At 43.5% G+C, this 14,030-nt stretch overlaps 3 protein-coding genes across 6 annotated transcripts in view; all 3 read right to left on the bottom strand.

Annotated features, from left to right (window-relative positions):
* Window positions 1-294: 294 nt before the first annotated feature.
* si:dkey-21e13.3 (uncharacterized protein LOC100150043 homolog) lies at window positions 295-5,128 on the bottom strand. Its single transcript, XM_040136065.1, has 5 exons — window positions 4,898-5,128; window positions 2,529-2,636; window positions 1,675-1,797; window positions 1,413-1,538; window positions 295-767 (listed from the first exon to the last, which is right to left on the bottom strand). The coding sequence occupies exons 1-5, from the start codon at window positions 4,989-4,991 to the stop codon at window positions 295-297; spliced, it is 924 nt and encodes a 307-aa protein (XP_039991999.1). The 5' UTR covers window positions 4,992-5,128.
* Window positions 5,129-6,751: 1,623 nt separating this feature from the next.
* si:ch73-127m5.2 (uncharacterized protein LOC561202 homolog) lies at window positions 6,752-11,206 on the bottom strand. Of its 4 annotated transcripts, none has more exons than XM_040136117.1 (5): window positions 10,995-11,206; window positions 8,689-9,361; window positions 8,051-8,251; window positions 7,823-7,952; window positions 6,752-7,724 (listed from the first exon to the last, which is right to left on the bottom strand). In XM_040136117.1, the coding sequence occupies exons 2-5, from the start codon at window positions 9,080-9,082 to the stop codon at window positions 7,253-7,255; spliced, it is 1,197 nt and encodes a 398-aa protein (XP_039992051.1). In that variant the 5' UTR covers window positions 9,083-9,361; window positions 10,995-11,206; the 3' UTR covers window positions 6,752-7,252. The 4 variants fall into 4 exon arrangements, with proteins under 4 accessions (XP_039992051.1, XP_039992049.1, XP_039992053.1 ...); XM_040136115.1 differs by having other exon boundaries at window positions 11,029-11,206; XM_040136119.1 differs by lacking the exon at window positions 10,995-11,206 and adding an exon at window positions 10,368-10,454.
* Window positions 11,207-12,682: 1,476 nt separating this feature from the next.
* The window catches only part of kif19 (kinesin family member 19), a 34,561-nt gene continuing 33,213 nt past the window's right edge, over window positions 12,683-14,030 (bottom strand). Inside the window, exons 19-20 of the mRNA XM_040135397.1 lie at window positions 13,817-13,985; window positions 12,683-13,720 (exon numbers count right to left, since the gene is read on the bottom strand). Coding sequence (XP_039991331.1) covers window positions 13,593-13,720; window positions 13,817-13,985 — 297 coding nt within the window. The 3' untranslated portion in view covers window positions 12,683-13,592. The remainder of the gene's footprint in view (window positions 13,721-13,816; window positions 13,986-14,030) is intronic.

Here is a 14,030-nt window from a genome sequence, read left to right as displayed (position 1 = left end):
TAGCTGAATCAGCTGAAATCAACTGCCACCGTGTTTTACCCGAAGCAGGTGTCCCACTTCGTAGAATACAACAGTCCTTTTCTTACTTACAAACTGAGCCAAGGAAATCCAACAAAAAGAACAGAAATATAAGACAAAAGTCAGTCAGGAACAGAGATAAAGAGATCCAAGTGTGGATGTCCAGGTTTATTGTGTGTAATATCAATTGTGTGCACATCAATAATCAGTGGAGTAATCACCCAGGGTTTTGTATGCCAGTTAGGTTAGGCCACCACGTTTGCAATGCTTCCGCTGTCAGAGAAAAGTGTGGAACACGCGAGTCTTCAGACTTTTTGTCCGAGGAACATTCCTCGTAGAGAACTTGATCAGTTTGTACAGATCTGAACAATTCCCCAAGCTGGAGAACGGGAACCAACGAGCAGACAATTTGTTCCCGTGAAGGTTCCAGAAGGAGGAGGAGCAGCGCTGGAAAACCTCAATGTTGACCGCGTACTGACCTGGTGCCCACTGAGACACGTGCACAAGAGTCACGGAAGAAGCGAAACCGCAGGTGTGAGGAGAAACGCCATGAAACACAGACTCCCCTGGCCTCACGGATGCACCCCGCTGCCAGACCAGCCCTGCCTCTTCTGCCACGCCCATGCCACTGAGGTTGCACAGGGCCTGAAGGCACACTTCCTCCAGGGCTTCCTTATCAGGAAAACGAATCAGGATGGCAACAAGACGAGGCACTGCACCTCGACGCAGTAACAGTTCCTGCAGCTTAGCTGAAGGAGACAGGGGAACATAAAGAGGCCGAGAAAATAATTATTTAGAGTGTGTTGCATCTGAAAACACACATACTTCAATATTTGTTGGAATGAGGAGCATTTCTATTTTAGAAACCTCACTGTACTTGGATAGGACGAAAATAAAGGATGCCAAAGCCCAGATGACTATTATCCTCCTTCTCACAACAGAGGCTGTTTTTTTTCCCGAACCAAACTGCATCTTAAATAAACTATGCTTCTTTCTATTGCATAAAGAATTTTGTAACTTGTTTCTATACCTTTTGTTGTTTGCTTTAACAAGGTGTTAAACATGATGGAAGTGATTTCTCCATCTGTCTGCCATTCATATGCTCCAGGACATATGAGAAGGCTTTTGCCTTCTTGAGATTTTGACCCTCTTTACTCCCGGCTGCCAAAGAAGAACAATGTCCCTTAGTCACTTTTTCTCTGTGCTGAAAAGAACATTTAGCACAGAAAAAATACGACCTGAAGTCAAACAATGTAAAATGCAAACTGGGACCTGGTTGCCGCTTCAAATCCTGTTGGGAACGGTCCCATGCAATGACACGTATGCAAAAAAGAACAGGGAATCTATTTCCAGAACTTGTCAGGAGATATTTGCAACTGGTTTCCTTCACTTACAGCTGTCATAAGACATCCGTGAGATGGCCCTTGCAGCGTGAAGGAGCAGTTCTTGGTCTTTACTGGTCAGCACCGACAGCAGAGCCGTGACCAAGCCTGCGTCGCCAAAACCTTTACGAACCACAGCTGAAAGGAAACCAAGAAAAAACCTCAATGAGTGACCATAAAACTACGGTGATAAAAGTGCCGTCAACCATCACATGACTGATCTCATACACGTCATTAAATTATAAACTAACAAATATCTGCATAAATCCCTTACATTCCTTGGCGAGTTCAGCCACTAATTTTGCAGTCAGCAGAGTGAGGGGCCCTCTGCTCCTCAGAGACAGCGCCAGGATTGGCAGGATCCCACTTATCACTACCTGCTCGGCAGCTCCTTTCTCTGGACACAAGTGGGATTAAACATGTAAACACAACACTGATACAAGGAACATAGTGTATTATAACCACTTTATGAGGCCGAAGCCAAAGAAAAAAATGTCTTGAAAGATGAAATTGAACAGACTACATGTATGTCAAGTTGTAGCAGCTGTAGTTTTGAATGATTTCTCCCTTTGATATCTGAACAGAACGGTACTGAATGTAGTCTGTATGTGTTTTCCATCTTTACTCCCTACTTGATTCCTATGCCCTGTCTCTACCCCTTCTGCCTTTCTATCCCCCTGTTGCTCTCTTGCTAGGAGTCACAAATACAGCTTAACGTCTACCAGGGACTTACAACTGTCATACACATATCCCCTTCGCAGCTTCTCAATCCCCAGATCCCGATTCCTCATCGGGGTGCTTTTGCTACAGGTTTTATTATTCAGAATGGGGAGCTGTTATGGCACAGTTGTCACTATGGGTGGGAGGCTATGCTGTCTTAGGGTATACTGGTATTGAAACATATAAATATGTAAATTGCATGTGGCAGCAGAGCTGTCTACATTTTGCAATTCAAATCACTTCAAATGAAAGACATACTAGGACACAAAAAAATAACCCTGAAACCCCTCATTATACCACGAAGCCTAAGCCAGGTTGTGATATATCCTATCCTTTCTAGCAGGTAGTCTTATAGCTGAGGCTTAGAAATGAGATATAAACAGTGAAAAAGAGTGTAAATAAACTCACTCCTCTCCTTTATGTTGGTCAGCACCGTGTTCAGATGTGGTTTAAGTTCATCCTCAATCAGTTCAAAACCAAGGACTCTGATGGCGCCTAATGCATTGTTCAGGTTGTCTGTGGGGAGATATAGAAAAACGGAGGCACATTAAGGGTCATGAAAAGGGGTACGAGTAAAAGGCTATCAGGCATGGATGCCGTACGGGAGAATATGATCTATGAAAAAGTCATTACAGTTGGTGGAGAGGGAAGCGGGGTCGCTCATAAGAAAGCACTGCATGTGACGAAAACACACAAGTGGGAGAATACTGGAAATATAAACAGTAAAGTACAACTGAGAGTCTCGATTAGAACTGCATTTTGACCAGGGGTAAAGAACGCTGAGAATAATGTGACTAAGTGTACGGAGATACACTTTATTTCCTTCTTCCAAAACATCCAGATGTGATCCTCTGCTCTTTCTGGTTTGGACCTGAGCTTTTCCCAACTGTATGTTGGCCTTAGCGGTGCAACGAAAACAAGACTATAAGGTCTACGGACATGCCAGCAGCTGTGTGAGGCCGTACTGCGAAGCCACAGCGGTGATTTGTGCGTAGCGCTAACATCGGCATGCTAACATGCTGTCGGTGACAATGGTAACATCTTAACGTTTAGCAGGTATAGTGCTGACAACTGTCACCATCCTGGTTTAGTGTGTTAGCACGCTAACATTTCCTACCCAGCGCTAAACACCACGTACAGCTGAGGCTGATGGAAATGTCATCCGTTTTGCAGGTATTTGGTCATAAGCCAAAGTTCTGGGCAAAGTGAAATTCTGATGGCTCTAGATGGATGGCCAAAGTTATTACTGTTCATCCTGAGGGGGGCACACACTCAAAACCAACCTCATGGTGGCGCTAAAGGAAAACTCGGGGGATCATCGATGTCAGAATGCTTAATTTTCTTGGTGCCACAAATGTCTGTGCAAAATTTCGTGGCAGTTCATCCACCAGTTGTTGGGAAATATCAGTCTGGACCAAAGTGGCGGACTGATCGACCAGCACTGTGATAGATCGATAAAACCCTTATCTTAACATCCACCTAGGCGAGTGGCACTGATAGATATCTGGTTCACTAACTTCCAAATGCATGATCCAAATATAACTATTCTGTATTTTTCATTCATTCTATTAACTTTCGTTTAAACTCCAGTCAAAATTAATTAAACGGGAATGGAGAGCTTCATGGAGGTGTCTCCGAGCTGCTCACACAGCAGACCTGACCAGCTTTGTGGTAAGTGCTCTGGTCAAGGACACTTAAACACTAAATACCACTTTCCTGGTCAGTTTTTCCCAGCTGGTCTCTGCAAACATAAAACCCTCCAGTTGCCAACCCAATTATCTTTTGAGTGGTTCTTCAATTAACTTATACAGAGGCCAGTGACACACGGTGATTAGCAATGTGCTCACTCTGATCGCAGCCCTCACCTGAGCAAACACCAGATGATTAACTGAAGACCCAAGCATGTGGAGAAATATTAGGAGGCTTAAAACACTACACCAGTGGTTTTGCATGTTTTAGCCCATTCACTACAAATCACACATACTTTACATCACATATAATCATTTTGCAAACGGTGCTGCTGTGCTTGACAAATCTCAAGTGTATTTTTCCAAACCATTCCTGGCAGCCATCGGTTGCCAGGCATTTTCATATGATATGAAAATCAATTACGAGACTTTTGAAAACTTGCTTGAATTGTGGAATCCATTTAAGTGAAAAAGGTATTTTGGTTCAACAGTCCAGCCACTTAAGCTGCATTACCAGACAAGGATAATGTAAATTGGCAAAAATAATGCAACGCTGATGTTCAAGTGCAAGTTTCAAGAGTCTGTTAGTTGATTTTCATATTGTACAGCACTTGTTACAAAAAATGGCTGCCTGTATTGGTAGGAAAAATACATTAAAGAATCTAAGACTTCAACAAAGCATGCATTTGCGAATTTTCAGCAAAAATGAGTGAAGTACATACGGTTTGTTGTAAAAGAGTTTAACAAACACACGGGTATGTCTCTTTAAGGATTCGTGGAAAGTGAAGATCACTGGTTTGAATCTCTTAACCAGCTATGAAAATGCGTGTGAATGAATAACATTTCCCCCTCATCAAAAACTGCTACTGAGGTGCTTTCAAACGTGGCAGTTAACCTCTAGTTTGCCTAGTTAAGCTGTTCAATGGCCAACAGTATAAAAGTCTGTGTAAATGTGAAGCATGAAACAAAGTGCGTTGGTTCTGTGAATGAATAAAAATATTACAAACACACTAATGTCAAAGCCAATATCATGATCTGGTAAAGCAACTTTACACTGTAAAACATCGGTCATGATACTGTTTAACTCACCGTTTGGTGTGTATGGTTGCAGTCGACTGGATCTGTGTTTGTCCCTGTGGGAATGTGTGTAACTGTACGTGAGTGGCACATTAGGGTGTCCCATTCTGCTCCGGTCTATGGTCTTTGGATAGCTGGCGGTGAAACTTTCTCAGGTTGACATCTTCACGCAAAACACACAGCACGTTTTCACAGTCATTCTCCTTTTGCTTTTCTCTTCAAACCTCGACAACCTACACTGCTGCACTCCACATAAAACTGATGTTTTGAACACGTCTGTCTAGTTCCTCCTCCTTTCACTCCAGCTGGCTCTCTCTCACTCTCAGGGTTAATACAGGGAAAATCCTCACTTAAGCTGCTCACCCTCCCCCTCCCTGTTTGTGTGTACAGTTAAGGTATTAGCACTGGGCTGACTCCGCTGAGTGTATTCCTAGAGCCCTAAAATCTCCCACAGTGCTTTTCAGCTTCTAAAAACAATCCCAGCCAAAAGAAGAAGAACAACAACAACAACACAGACAGGTAGGCATCTGGCATCTGTTTCTGTACAATAGTGTATTATTAGATTGCAATTTGTTCTGTCTCCAACCTGATCATTTTATTCAAACCCTACCTTCCTTCTTTAAAACATCTCAGGAACTGGATTTGATAAAATGTTTTTTTTCTCGCTTTTCTTCTATTCACAGTTTGGTGATTAAACAAAATGCTATGATGTTTAAGTCCCTTAAACTGCTGGATGAAAGACATGAAGCAATTCTCACTTTTTAACGCAGTGATCAACAAATTTAAAACTGACCTTGCTCCATTTATGACATCTATCACAAGACAATAACAGATTCAAGTAGTTATGAAAATTAAATCTTTATATTTTACTCAGCTCTTGAGGTTCCAGTAAAAACAATTATTGTCGTTACTCTAGTACAGAACAATAGAACTGGAAATCTACACAATAAATACAACAGGGGAACAAGAGACATTGTACCATCAGCAAAAAAATATAATCCAGACTTCTGGTATTATCTGTTCTACATTGTAGGGCTGTACCTGTGTATGGACAGGTGTCAGGTTCTCAGTGTTCAGTGTATTTACATTTTAGATACATTGGTTTGTCTGTTCACTAAAAAACCTAGGATGAAAAAAAATAATACGATAGGATTCAGTTTAGATATTTAAATATGTACGAAAGAAACAAATGATTCACTTAAAGAAACAGTTCAACATTTTGGAAAATGTCCTCGGTCGCTTTCTTGCCAGCAGTTAGATGAGAAGATCGATAGTATTATCGTATCTGTACAGTACAGCACAATATGTCGCAGCAGCTGGTTAGCTTAGCTTAACATAAGGCGTGGCAACACGGGGAAACAACTAGCCAGGCTCTGTCCAAAAGGTAAATCTGCCGACCAGCATAAAGCTCAACAATAAAAACCTTACTTCTTGTGTGTGTGAAAAAGTGTAAAAAAGGACAATTTGGCATTTTCCAGCCAAGCTTCAGTTTTTGTGTACAGATTAAAAGTTGCTATATGTAAGTTTTATCTGCTGCTGAACGTGGTTTCCTGCTGGAAGCAGTTGGCAGTGGTGGTAGTGATAATGGTCGCTTGCAAAGAGCTTGAGCCATCGTTGTGTTTACAAGACGTTAGAATATGCCTTCTGAGCAGCAGTACTTCTTCATCCTCTCATACTGGACCGAGGGCAGACTGGACGCTACATTGACTCACCATCCCAAAGTAGTATTACAAGAGGGGAAAGGCTGGGGCTAGTTGGTTAGCATGCTAATTTCAGTAGAATAAAAAAAGTGATAGAAATACAAACAAAACAAGAGTTGACATTGGCGTTGCTTTCCACTGCTGGAGAAAGCTCTTGGCGAGTAAATGAAAGAAGTTTAGACTGGTAAGTAAATAGCTGTTAATGCTAACATTGGCTATGTAGCGATGGCAAAAACTTACATATAGCACCTTTAAACAAATGAGATGTATTAATTGGTGAGCTTCACAGTTGCTGGTAGGCAGATTTTGTTACATTTAGACAGAGCCAGGCTAGCTGTTTCCCCGTTTCTAGTCTTGATGCTAACTTAAGCTAACCACTTGCTGGTTCCAGCTGCATATTTACCGTACAGACGTGAGAGTGGTATCAATCTTCTCACCTGAATCTTAGAAAGGAAGCGAAAAAGCGCATTTCCCAAAACGTCGGACTAGTCCCTTTAAGGGTGGATTCCAAACTGTGATATACTATGATGTTCGGCTCACCACAACTGTGATCGCCTTCACAAGACCTCAACCCAGCTCTGCTTGTGCAGAGCTTGTGTCCCATTGCTGAGTATCCCCTTTGGATGGGACACTGATTGGTTCCAAAGATCTGTCATGCGACCAGGTGTCAAACAGTTCCGTCTGCAGTGAGACCACTGGAAACAGTCTCATAACCCACAGAAACCAGGGTTAGGACGTTACTCTCCACATCATCTGGCTTGCACTGCTCTGCTTGGGTTTCCACAGGACCAACATCTCCAGTTTCCTGTCTGATTTTCTTCTTGGCCTTGCCTCGCCCCTTGCCTTTTGAAATGATCTTCCCTTGCTCTTTGACCCCTCCCGCCACCCTGTAAGGCTTCTCGATGTCAGCTGAGCGGGTTTTGCGGTGACGCCTGCGGGTACGCCGCATTGGCGGACCAGAGTCTGCTGGGTCTGATGCCGCTGCACCAGACAAGATGCGAATCTGCTGTTCAATTACCATAATGATCATGTCCAGCGCTACATCTAACATTCCCAGACCGAGGCCATGAGTGACGTTGTCAAATGCACCACTGTTGACTGGGTCCTTGAAACATTTTCTCATATCCTCAAGGTGGTTCCTGAGAGAAAAAGAGAGTGCTGTTATTCCTTTTAATCCAAGATTCCTTGTAAAAACAGGCTTGAAATCCATGTTACAGCGAGGACATACAGTACATACTTAGTTTCAATAATTTTGGACCAGTGTTGAACTGTATTTGTCTCTGGAATGAGCTGTTTAGCCATGTTGCAGTAGTCAATGTAGTCATGGGCGAAATCTTTCATGTCATCACACAAAGCACCAGTGTCACCTAAGAACATACACACATGAAAACACTCGTGAGTCTCTTGCACAAATTTAAACATGCCTTCACAGACACACAGAAACAGGCAAACACACATCCGTCACCTTCAGTGAGTTTGGAGAACGAGGAGGATACAGAGGTAGTTGTGCTTGGCGTGAGGCCGAGTACATTAAGCGACTCTAGAAGTGTTTTCTTGCTGGCTGGGCCTCTGCTGACCCGAGTGTACGCTGCCAAGGAGCGCAGGGACATCTTCTCTGGAGCCTGCAGGCGCCGTTTGATTTCATCGTACGAGATGAGATACTTCCCTGAAATCAGAGCAACGCAGGAAGAGGTGAACGCATCAGCATAGTAGGGTTGGGATTTAATAGAATTTTATCAAATCTGAACGCCATATTGAATTGGCTCATCAAATCCGGGTGCCTTTTCATATTTATTAAGGATTAGCTTTGCCCAATTATAAATGACAAACGTTTTGTTTGAATAACTTAACTATGAAGCTGAAACTCGACAACTCAGATTACACAATCAGATAATACTCAATTTGCAAATGAGCTAAATGACCTGAATGTTTTGTACATTGCTCCTTGGTAATTTAAAAAGGGAAGATATAAAAGATTCAAGCTTGATATTTTACCAACCTGGAACTAGATCCAAAACGGAACCAGCGATTGTAACCTAACCCCAATACCTACAGTTTGATAAACGTTCAAAAGGTACAATCCTCAAACAACTGGTCACTTACGAGCCTTAGAACCTTTCATGTTGGGATCAAGGAGTGACGACACCTCTGCAAATGGCATCTGGGTACCGGACCCTGAATTTGTGCTTGAGTTTGGTGGTGGCTCCTGATTCTGGGGCACATCCTCAGTCTGGACCGGGGCAGAAACGTGCATCTGGGGCTGAATATGAGGCTGTATGGTGTGCATTTCCACCTGGTTCTGGTCTAGTGGAGTCTGGTCTTGTACTTGAGGGAGGACCAATGTGTTTTCAGATAAACCCTGCAGACCCATTCCCCCTTGTCCTACACTGCCAGCTTGCTCTGAGGAAACCTGAAAGATGCCCATAACTGGCTTTACCACCGTGAAAACCATGTTGCCCTGGGCATCCAGACCCACCACCCTAGTAGATGGGTCCATGTCTTTGCTGAAATTTTACCTTTCTAGCTGAGGGAGGAGGCTCCAGGGGCTGTAATTATCGGATCAGGACACGCTAGAGGCCCATGTAGTGTTACAGTATACCCTCCTTTTTTCAAATGGCTATGCTTAAAGCTGACCTGACAAAAGGGGAAGGTAAGCTCACTCTCTCTCTGTAAACAAGGTAAAACCTCCCGCATTAAAACTGTTAGCACATTTCACTTTGTACAGATTCATAAAGGGAATAATCTTTCATGGCAACACCACAGCACAGGTTTCATTCTGTAAGAAGAAGAAGAAAAAAAAAAGAGAAGTTATGGTCAGAGCCAAAGGTTTAAGTTTTTTTTTATTTAGCTTTGTAATTTTGAAAATTATCAAATTAAATTATGCCACCATTTATAGCTGGTGGAACAGCAAAACCCTGTGCATTAGAAGCTTGATTGTGATAATGATTATTTGGAAAACTGAAATATAATGATATAATGTTTTTGGGTTTGGGATATAAAGGGGAATAAAAATGTATTCAACTGAAACTGTGTCCTTTTGGATGGTTAAAGTGAAATTGGTGTTTATATCGTGGGAAATCTCTTTGTGGACAACACCCAGCCATTGTAACTGGGCCAAACACGAGCAGGTTCACCGCAACAGCTGACGCCACTGCTACTAATCTCTCCGGAGAGATGAAATTTGTTGCAAAAATATCCTACATGGCAAAGGTGGTGTGTCCTCGAAAATCTGAACTCTTTCCACTTTTTTATATTTGATGTAATTTTAGACACTTAAAAAGAAATTATGAGGTGAAAGTATTTCAGTGAAATTACCTAAGAAGTTGATAATGCATTTTTATACCAAATAAGAGAAACAAGTCATTTTTAAAAAAAAATGACAAAAGCACCAAATGATGCAGTGGCATAAATGCATGCTGGGTAAAGTTGAGATAACACTACAGGTCTTGAATTACACGGCTGTGCGTAAGGCTGCGCGCTGCGTGTTTATGTGCTAGAGACTTGACACTCAACCACTCAGGTGCTCAACGTCCGTGGCGTCCCACACCTGTCCGAGGTCGGAAACCTGAAACCTGAACAAAACCCTGTACTTGCTCAGCCTTGCATTGTGTCTCAGCTTTTCCCACATTTATTCGTTGCCACAGCAGGATTGCGATCCGCACAGTGCGTCAAAGCGCAAAAAAAAAAAAAAAAAACCCGTCCAGATGCATGACGCGCAGTTTCCTCACAGCGCAAAAACGCGCGACAGCCCGATTTTTTTTTTACCACGCGCTGCATCTCACGCAACAGCTCGACGGCTCTAATACGCAGGACAAGACGGATAAAGGTCACAGTTTTGTCCGGAGTCGCTCATGTGGCCCGTCTGTCGCGCTGCGAGAAGAAACGCCTGTGATTGGACAAGACGTAGCAGGAGGACAGCCCCCCCCACACCCTTAGCTCAAACAGCAGCACAGTGTCTCTGTCCAAGTGCGTCCCCAAAAATAATTAAACTCCCAGATTAACTTCTGACACGGCGAGAAATGAGCGGGGCGGACGCGAGTGCGTCGGTAATATGTTACTTTTCGAACTGTCAACTTTCGGGAAAACAACACCAAATACGAGCTTTGTCGTTTCCCCCTGCTGCTGCTTTATCAGCGTTTGATGCCCGCGGTGGTAAATGCTGACTTGTAACCTATGTGTAAAAAAAACAGAACAAAAACAAAAACAAACAAACAAAAAAAGCACTGACTTTTCAGCTACCAACTAGCGACACACATTTTATCATAACTAACATTCATCATGGCTGCCAGGAGCTGCCGTGGCTGGGATTTTTTTTTTTTTTCTTTTAATACAGCAGGCCTGAAACGTTGCACAAAACGGGCGAAACCGGCTGCGGTTCCGGACGGGAGACACCGAACTCGAGCCCTCACCTTGGATTCAACTAGTGACGGCTGTGCCACTCACCGAATCGCCGTCTGAGTTTTCCTAAAACGACACTGATCCTAGAACGGTCCGCGTCGAAGCCAGCGACATTTTTCCTTCTTCTCTGCTGTTGCTTCGGCGGGTTGCAAATCAGCTGTACGTGCACTACCGCTGAGGAGCCGTAATCCCACCGCTCATTGGCCGGTTGACGCATCAGTCACGCCGCGAGCGCTTCGTCATTGGGCGAGGATGGTGTCAGCGGCGAAGAAGGGGGCGGTATTTCCGACTCAGGCTCGTCCAAATACAATGGAGTGAAGTCTCGTACTGATTCATTTGTTTGTATGTCTTTTGGTATCATTTTCAGACGTGCTCAGACTCGTTAAAAAAAATGAATAAATAAAAAATAGCAAAGTACACAAGTTCGAAAAAGTGGACGTTTTCAGATTGGTATACTAACTTTTGTGTGACTGAGAGACATTTAAACAAGGAGGTCTGCAAGAAGCAGTAGTTTTACTGGGTTATCTGGATGATTGCTAACTGAAACCTGAAACACGCCTCATATCTGGAAACAAAAATGGACTCGATGGTTCTGCTCATCCAATTCACGCATGCATCTGTCGTTGCTATTTCTCGGGCAGGGGTGGATGCCCTTGTCAGAGTCAAGGATTCAAAGCTCAAGGGGACTCAAAACAACCGCTGTGATTGTACTTTAATGATGCCAACTAGATAATGGTGTGGGGCCACCGGCCTTTGTCACAGGTTTGTCGTCACAGAGAAGTGTTCGATCACTGAAACGGTTTTGCAGCTAAAAATGTGGTGCAGCTCCAACCACGACCCTCCAGCCACTGTATAGACTGTGGACAGCACATGGACCCAGACTCAGGAGACGGACTCACTAATAATCCCTCTCCAACTATGCATCACCCATAGCCAGATTATAGGAAATAAAATACCACTGGAAAAAAAAAACTGCTGCTTATAATTTAATTTGTAAAATTAATAAACGCAACCTAAGATTCCATCCATAGAAGTCTTTGCAAAATGAGTAAGATCACAAAAGTGAACTGTAAATGCTAAACCCAGCAAAGTTGACCACAAGTCTCGGAGGAACTTGTGCTGTGGGTGGAGAGGGTCCATCAGATGGCGATCTGTGGCCCGGAGGCTGGGCTGCTCGATACTCTCCGGCCCAACTGTGGCCACTGTGCAACATCTAGTGGACATTTGGGAACACTACACATCAGACCAGCGCCGAGTCTTGCGTGGCCCTTTCACTACTACTATTCACATTCCCATTGCATTATAGAATAGTCTAGTCTAAAGCCTGGGTCCAAAACTGTTCTAAAAACAATGTCAGAGTTAGTATTTGATGCACTCCCTCATTGGTTGATTTGTGAACCCTGCTCTGCTCCAATTGTTTGTCCTTCATATTTATTCTAATCAATACATTTCTGCAGGCTATGGCCGTGTCGTCCACATTATTAGCACAGTAGCCACACTCTGCAAAGTTGTGACCTCGTCTAAGATGATTAAAAAAAATGACCATGTGAACTGACCTTATCCGACATTTTCTTTTCCCCCCGAGCCTAAAAACACACAATTTACATGGATTGGAAAATAAGCAACATTTAACATATTTCATTTGAATTTATTTGGGTACAAATAAAAAAAAAAAAAAGTACAAAATAAAGCATAGAAAGTAGTAAATATGAAAACAACGTCAATGAAAACAACATAAAAGAAAAGGCAACAGTTAAATAATTCATTAAAAATACGGCCAATTAATCTGAAAAAGCATCTCGTGGTACTATAACGTTTATCTACACCAACAATCCTGACATTTAACAGTCAAGTTTGGGTAAGAAAAGGCATAGACCTGGGGTGTGTGAGAATTCAAGGTTGAGTTTAAATCCACAAGTGCACAACAATCAAGATGATCAAGTATTTTGTCATTAAAATGAAACGACCTCACTACAAGAAACATTGATACTGAAACATTTTGACAGTAGGCCTTTGCACATAATACAATTTTTACATTGCCATTAGTGTAATATCCTCTCAACTTTTTTTTTATCCTTTTTCAAATAATGCCAGTGTTTTCCCTCAGTACTCATTTACATCATTACTGTGAGGTTCAGCCCCATAAAGATCCCTCATTAGCTTGATGTGTCTGTTCCTGGTCTTCATAACAAGCACAGAACATTACCAAAGTGTATATACCCACAGTGTGCAAACATTAGTACGGTGTTGCGTTCATAATGAGCCTGACGCCATCCTGACTTGACGATAGCACAAGTAATTCAGCACGACAGCAAGCTAAAGTGGAAACGCTTGAAAGAAAAGAACACACACTGTACGTCTAGCGCCATCGCTCAATGTCCACAATAAAGCCCACAGGAGATCTGTGTGGACGTATCCAGCTGTTGAATGGATATTCTCCATCATACGTCCTCACAGTCTCGCCTTATGTCAGTCACTGAGGGGTTAAAGGTCCATTTTAATCGGGCTGGGGGCGCGTGTGGGTGCTCTAGAGTTATTAGAGGGTTCTCCTCCAGGCTCAGCTGGTTTGGCTGTTACTGCTGGTGTTGATGGTGAATGCGGTTGATGGCTCAGTGTCTGCGTGTGCGCTGGCCCCCGGTGCCTGCGGTGGTTATGTAGAGGAGGGGCTGGGGCTGCCGCAGCTGGGGCCCTCGCTTCGGGTTATTCATGTGGGCTGCGGAGGACTCTGCATTTGAGCCTGTGGAGAGACAGGAAACAACACACACCAAGCTCAATAAAAGGATCGTTAAAGAGGAACGTCAATGTCTCTCCACTGACAGTGGCGGCGGTCTACCTGTTTGCTGGCTGTTGTGGGGCGCCCTGACTTTGGCGAGAGGAGGGACCCCCCTGTACTGGTGACGCAGCATGGGGGCCTGGGGCGGACCGTTAATGTGGAGATGGGGGTCTGATGTGCTGTCCAGAGGGCGGAACCTCTGAGCTGTGGTTGTCTTGGTTTGAGGGAGCTGCAAGTGAGAGGAAAAACAAAATCGTTGACTGACCGACGACCA

Source organism: Xiphias gladius, chromosome 9, assembly GCF_016859285.1.
Source record: "Xiphias gladius isolate SHS-SW01 ecotype Sanya breed wild chromosome 9, ASM1685928v1, whole genome shotgun sequence".
NCBI classification, from domain to species: domain Eukaryota; kingdom Metazoa; phylum Chordata; class Actinopteri; order Istiophoriformes; family Xiphiidae; genus Xiphias; species Xiphias gladius.
This window is presented reverse-complemented; position numbering and strand designations above follow the sequence as displayed.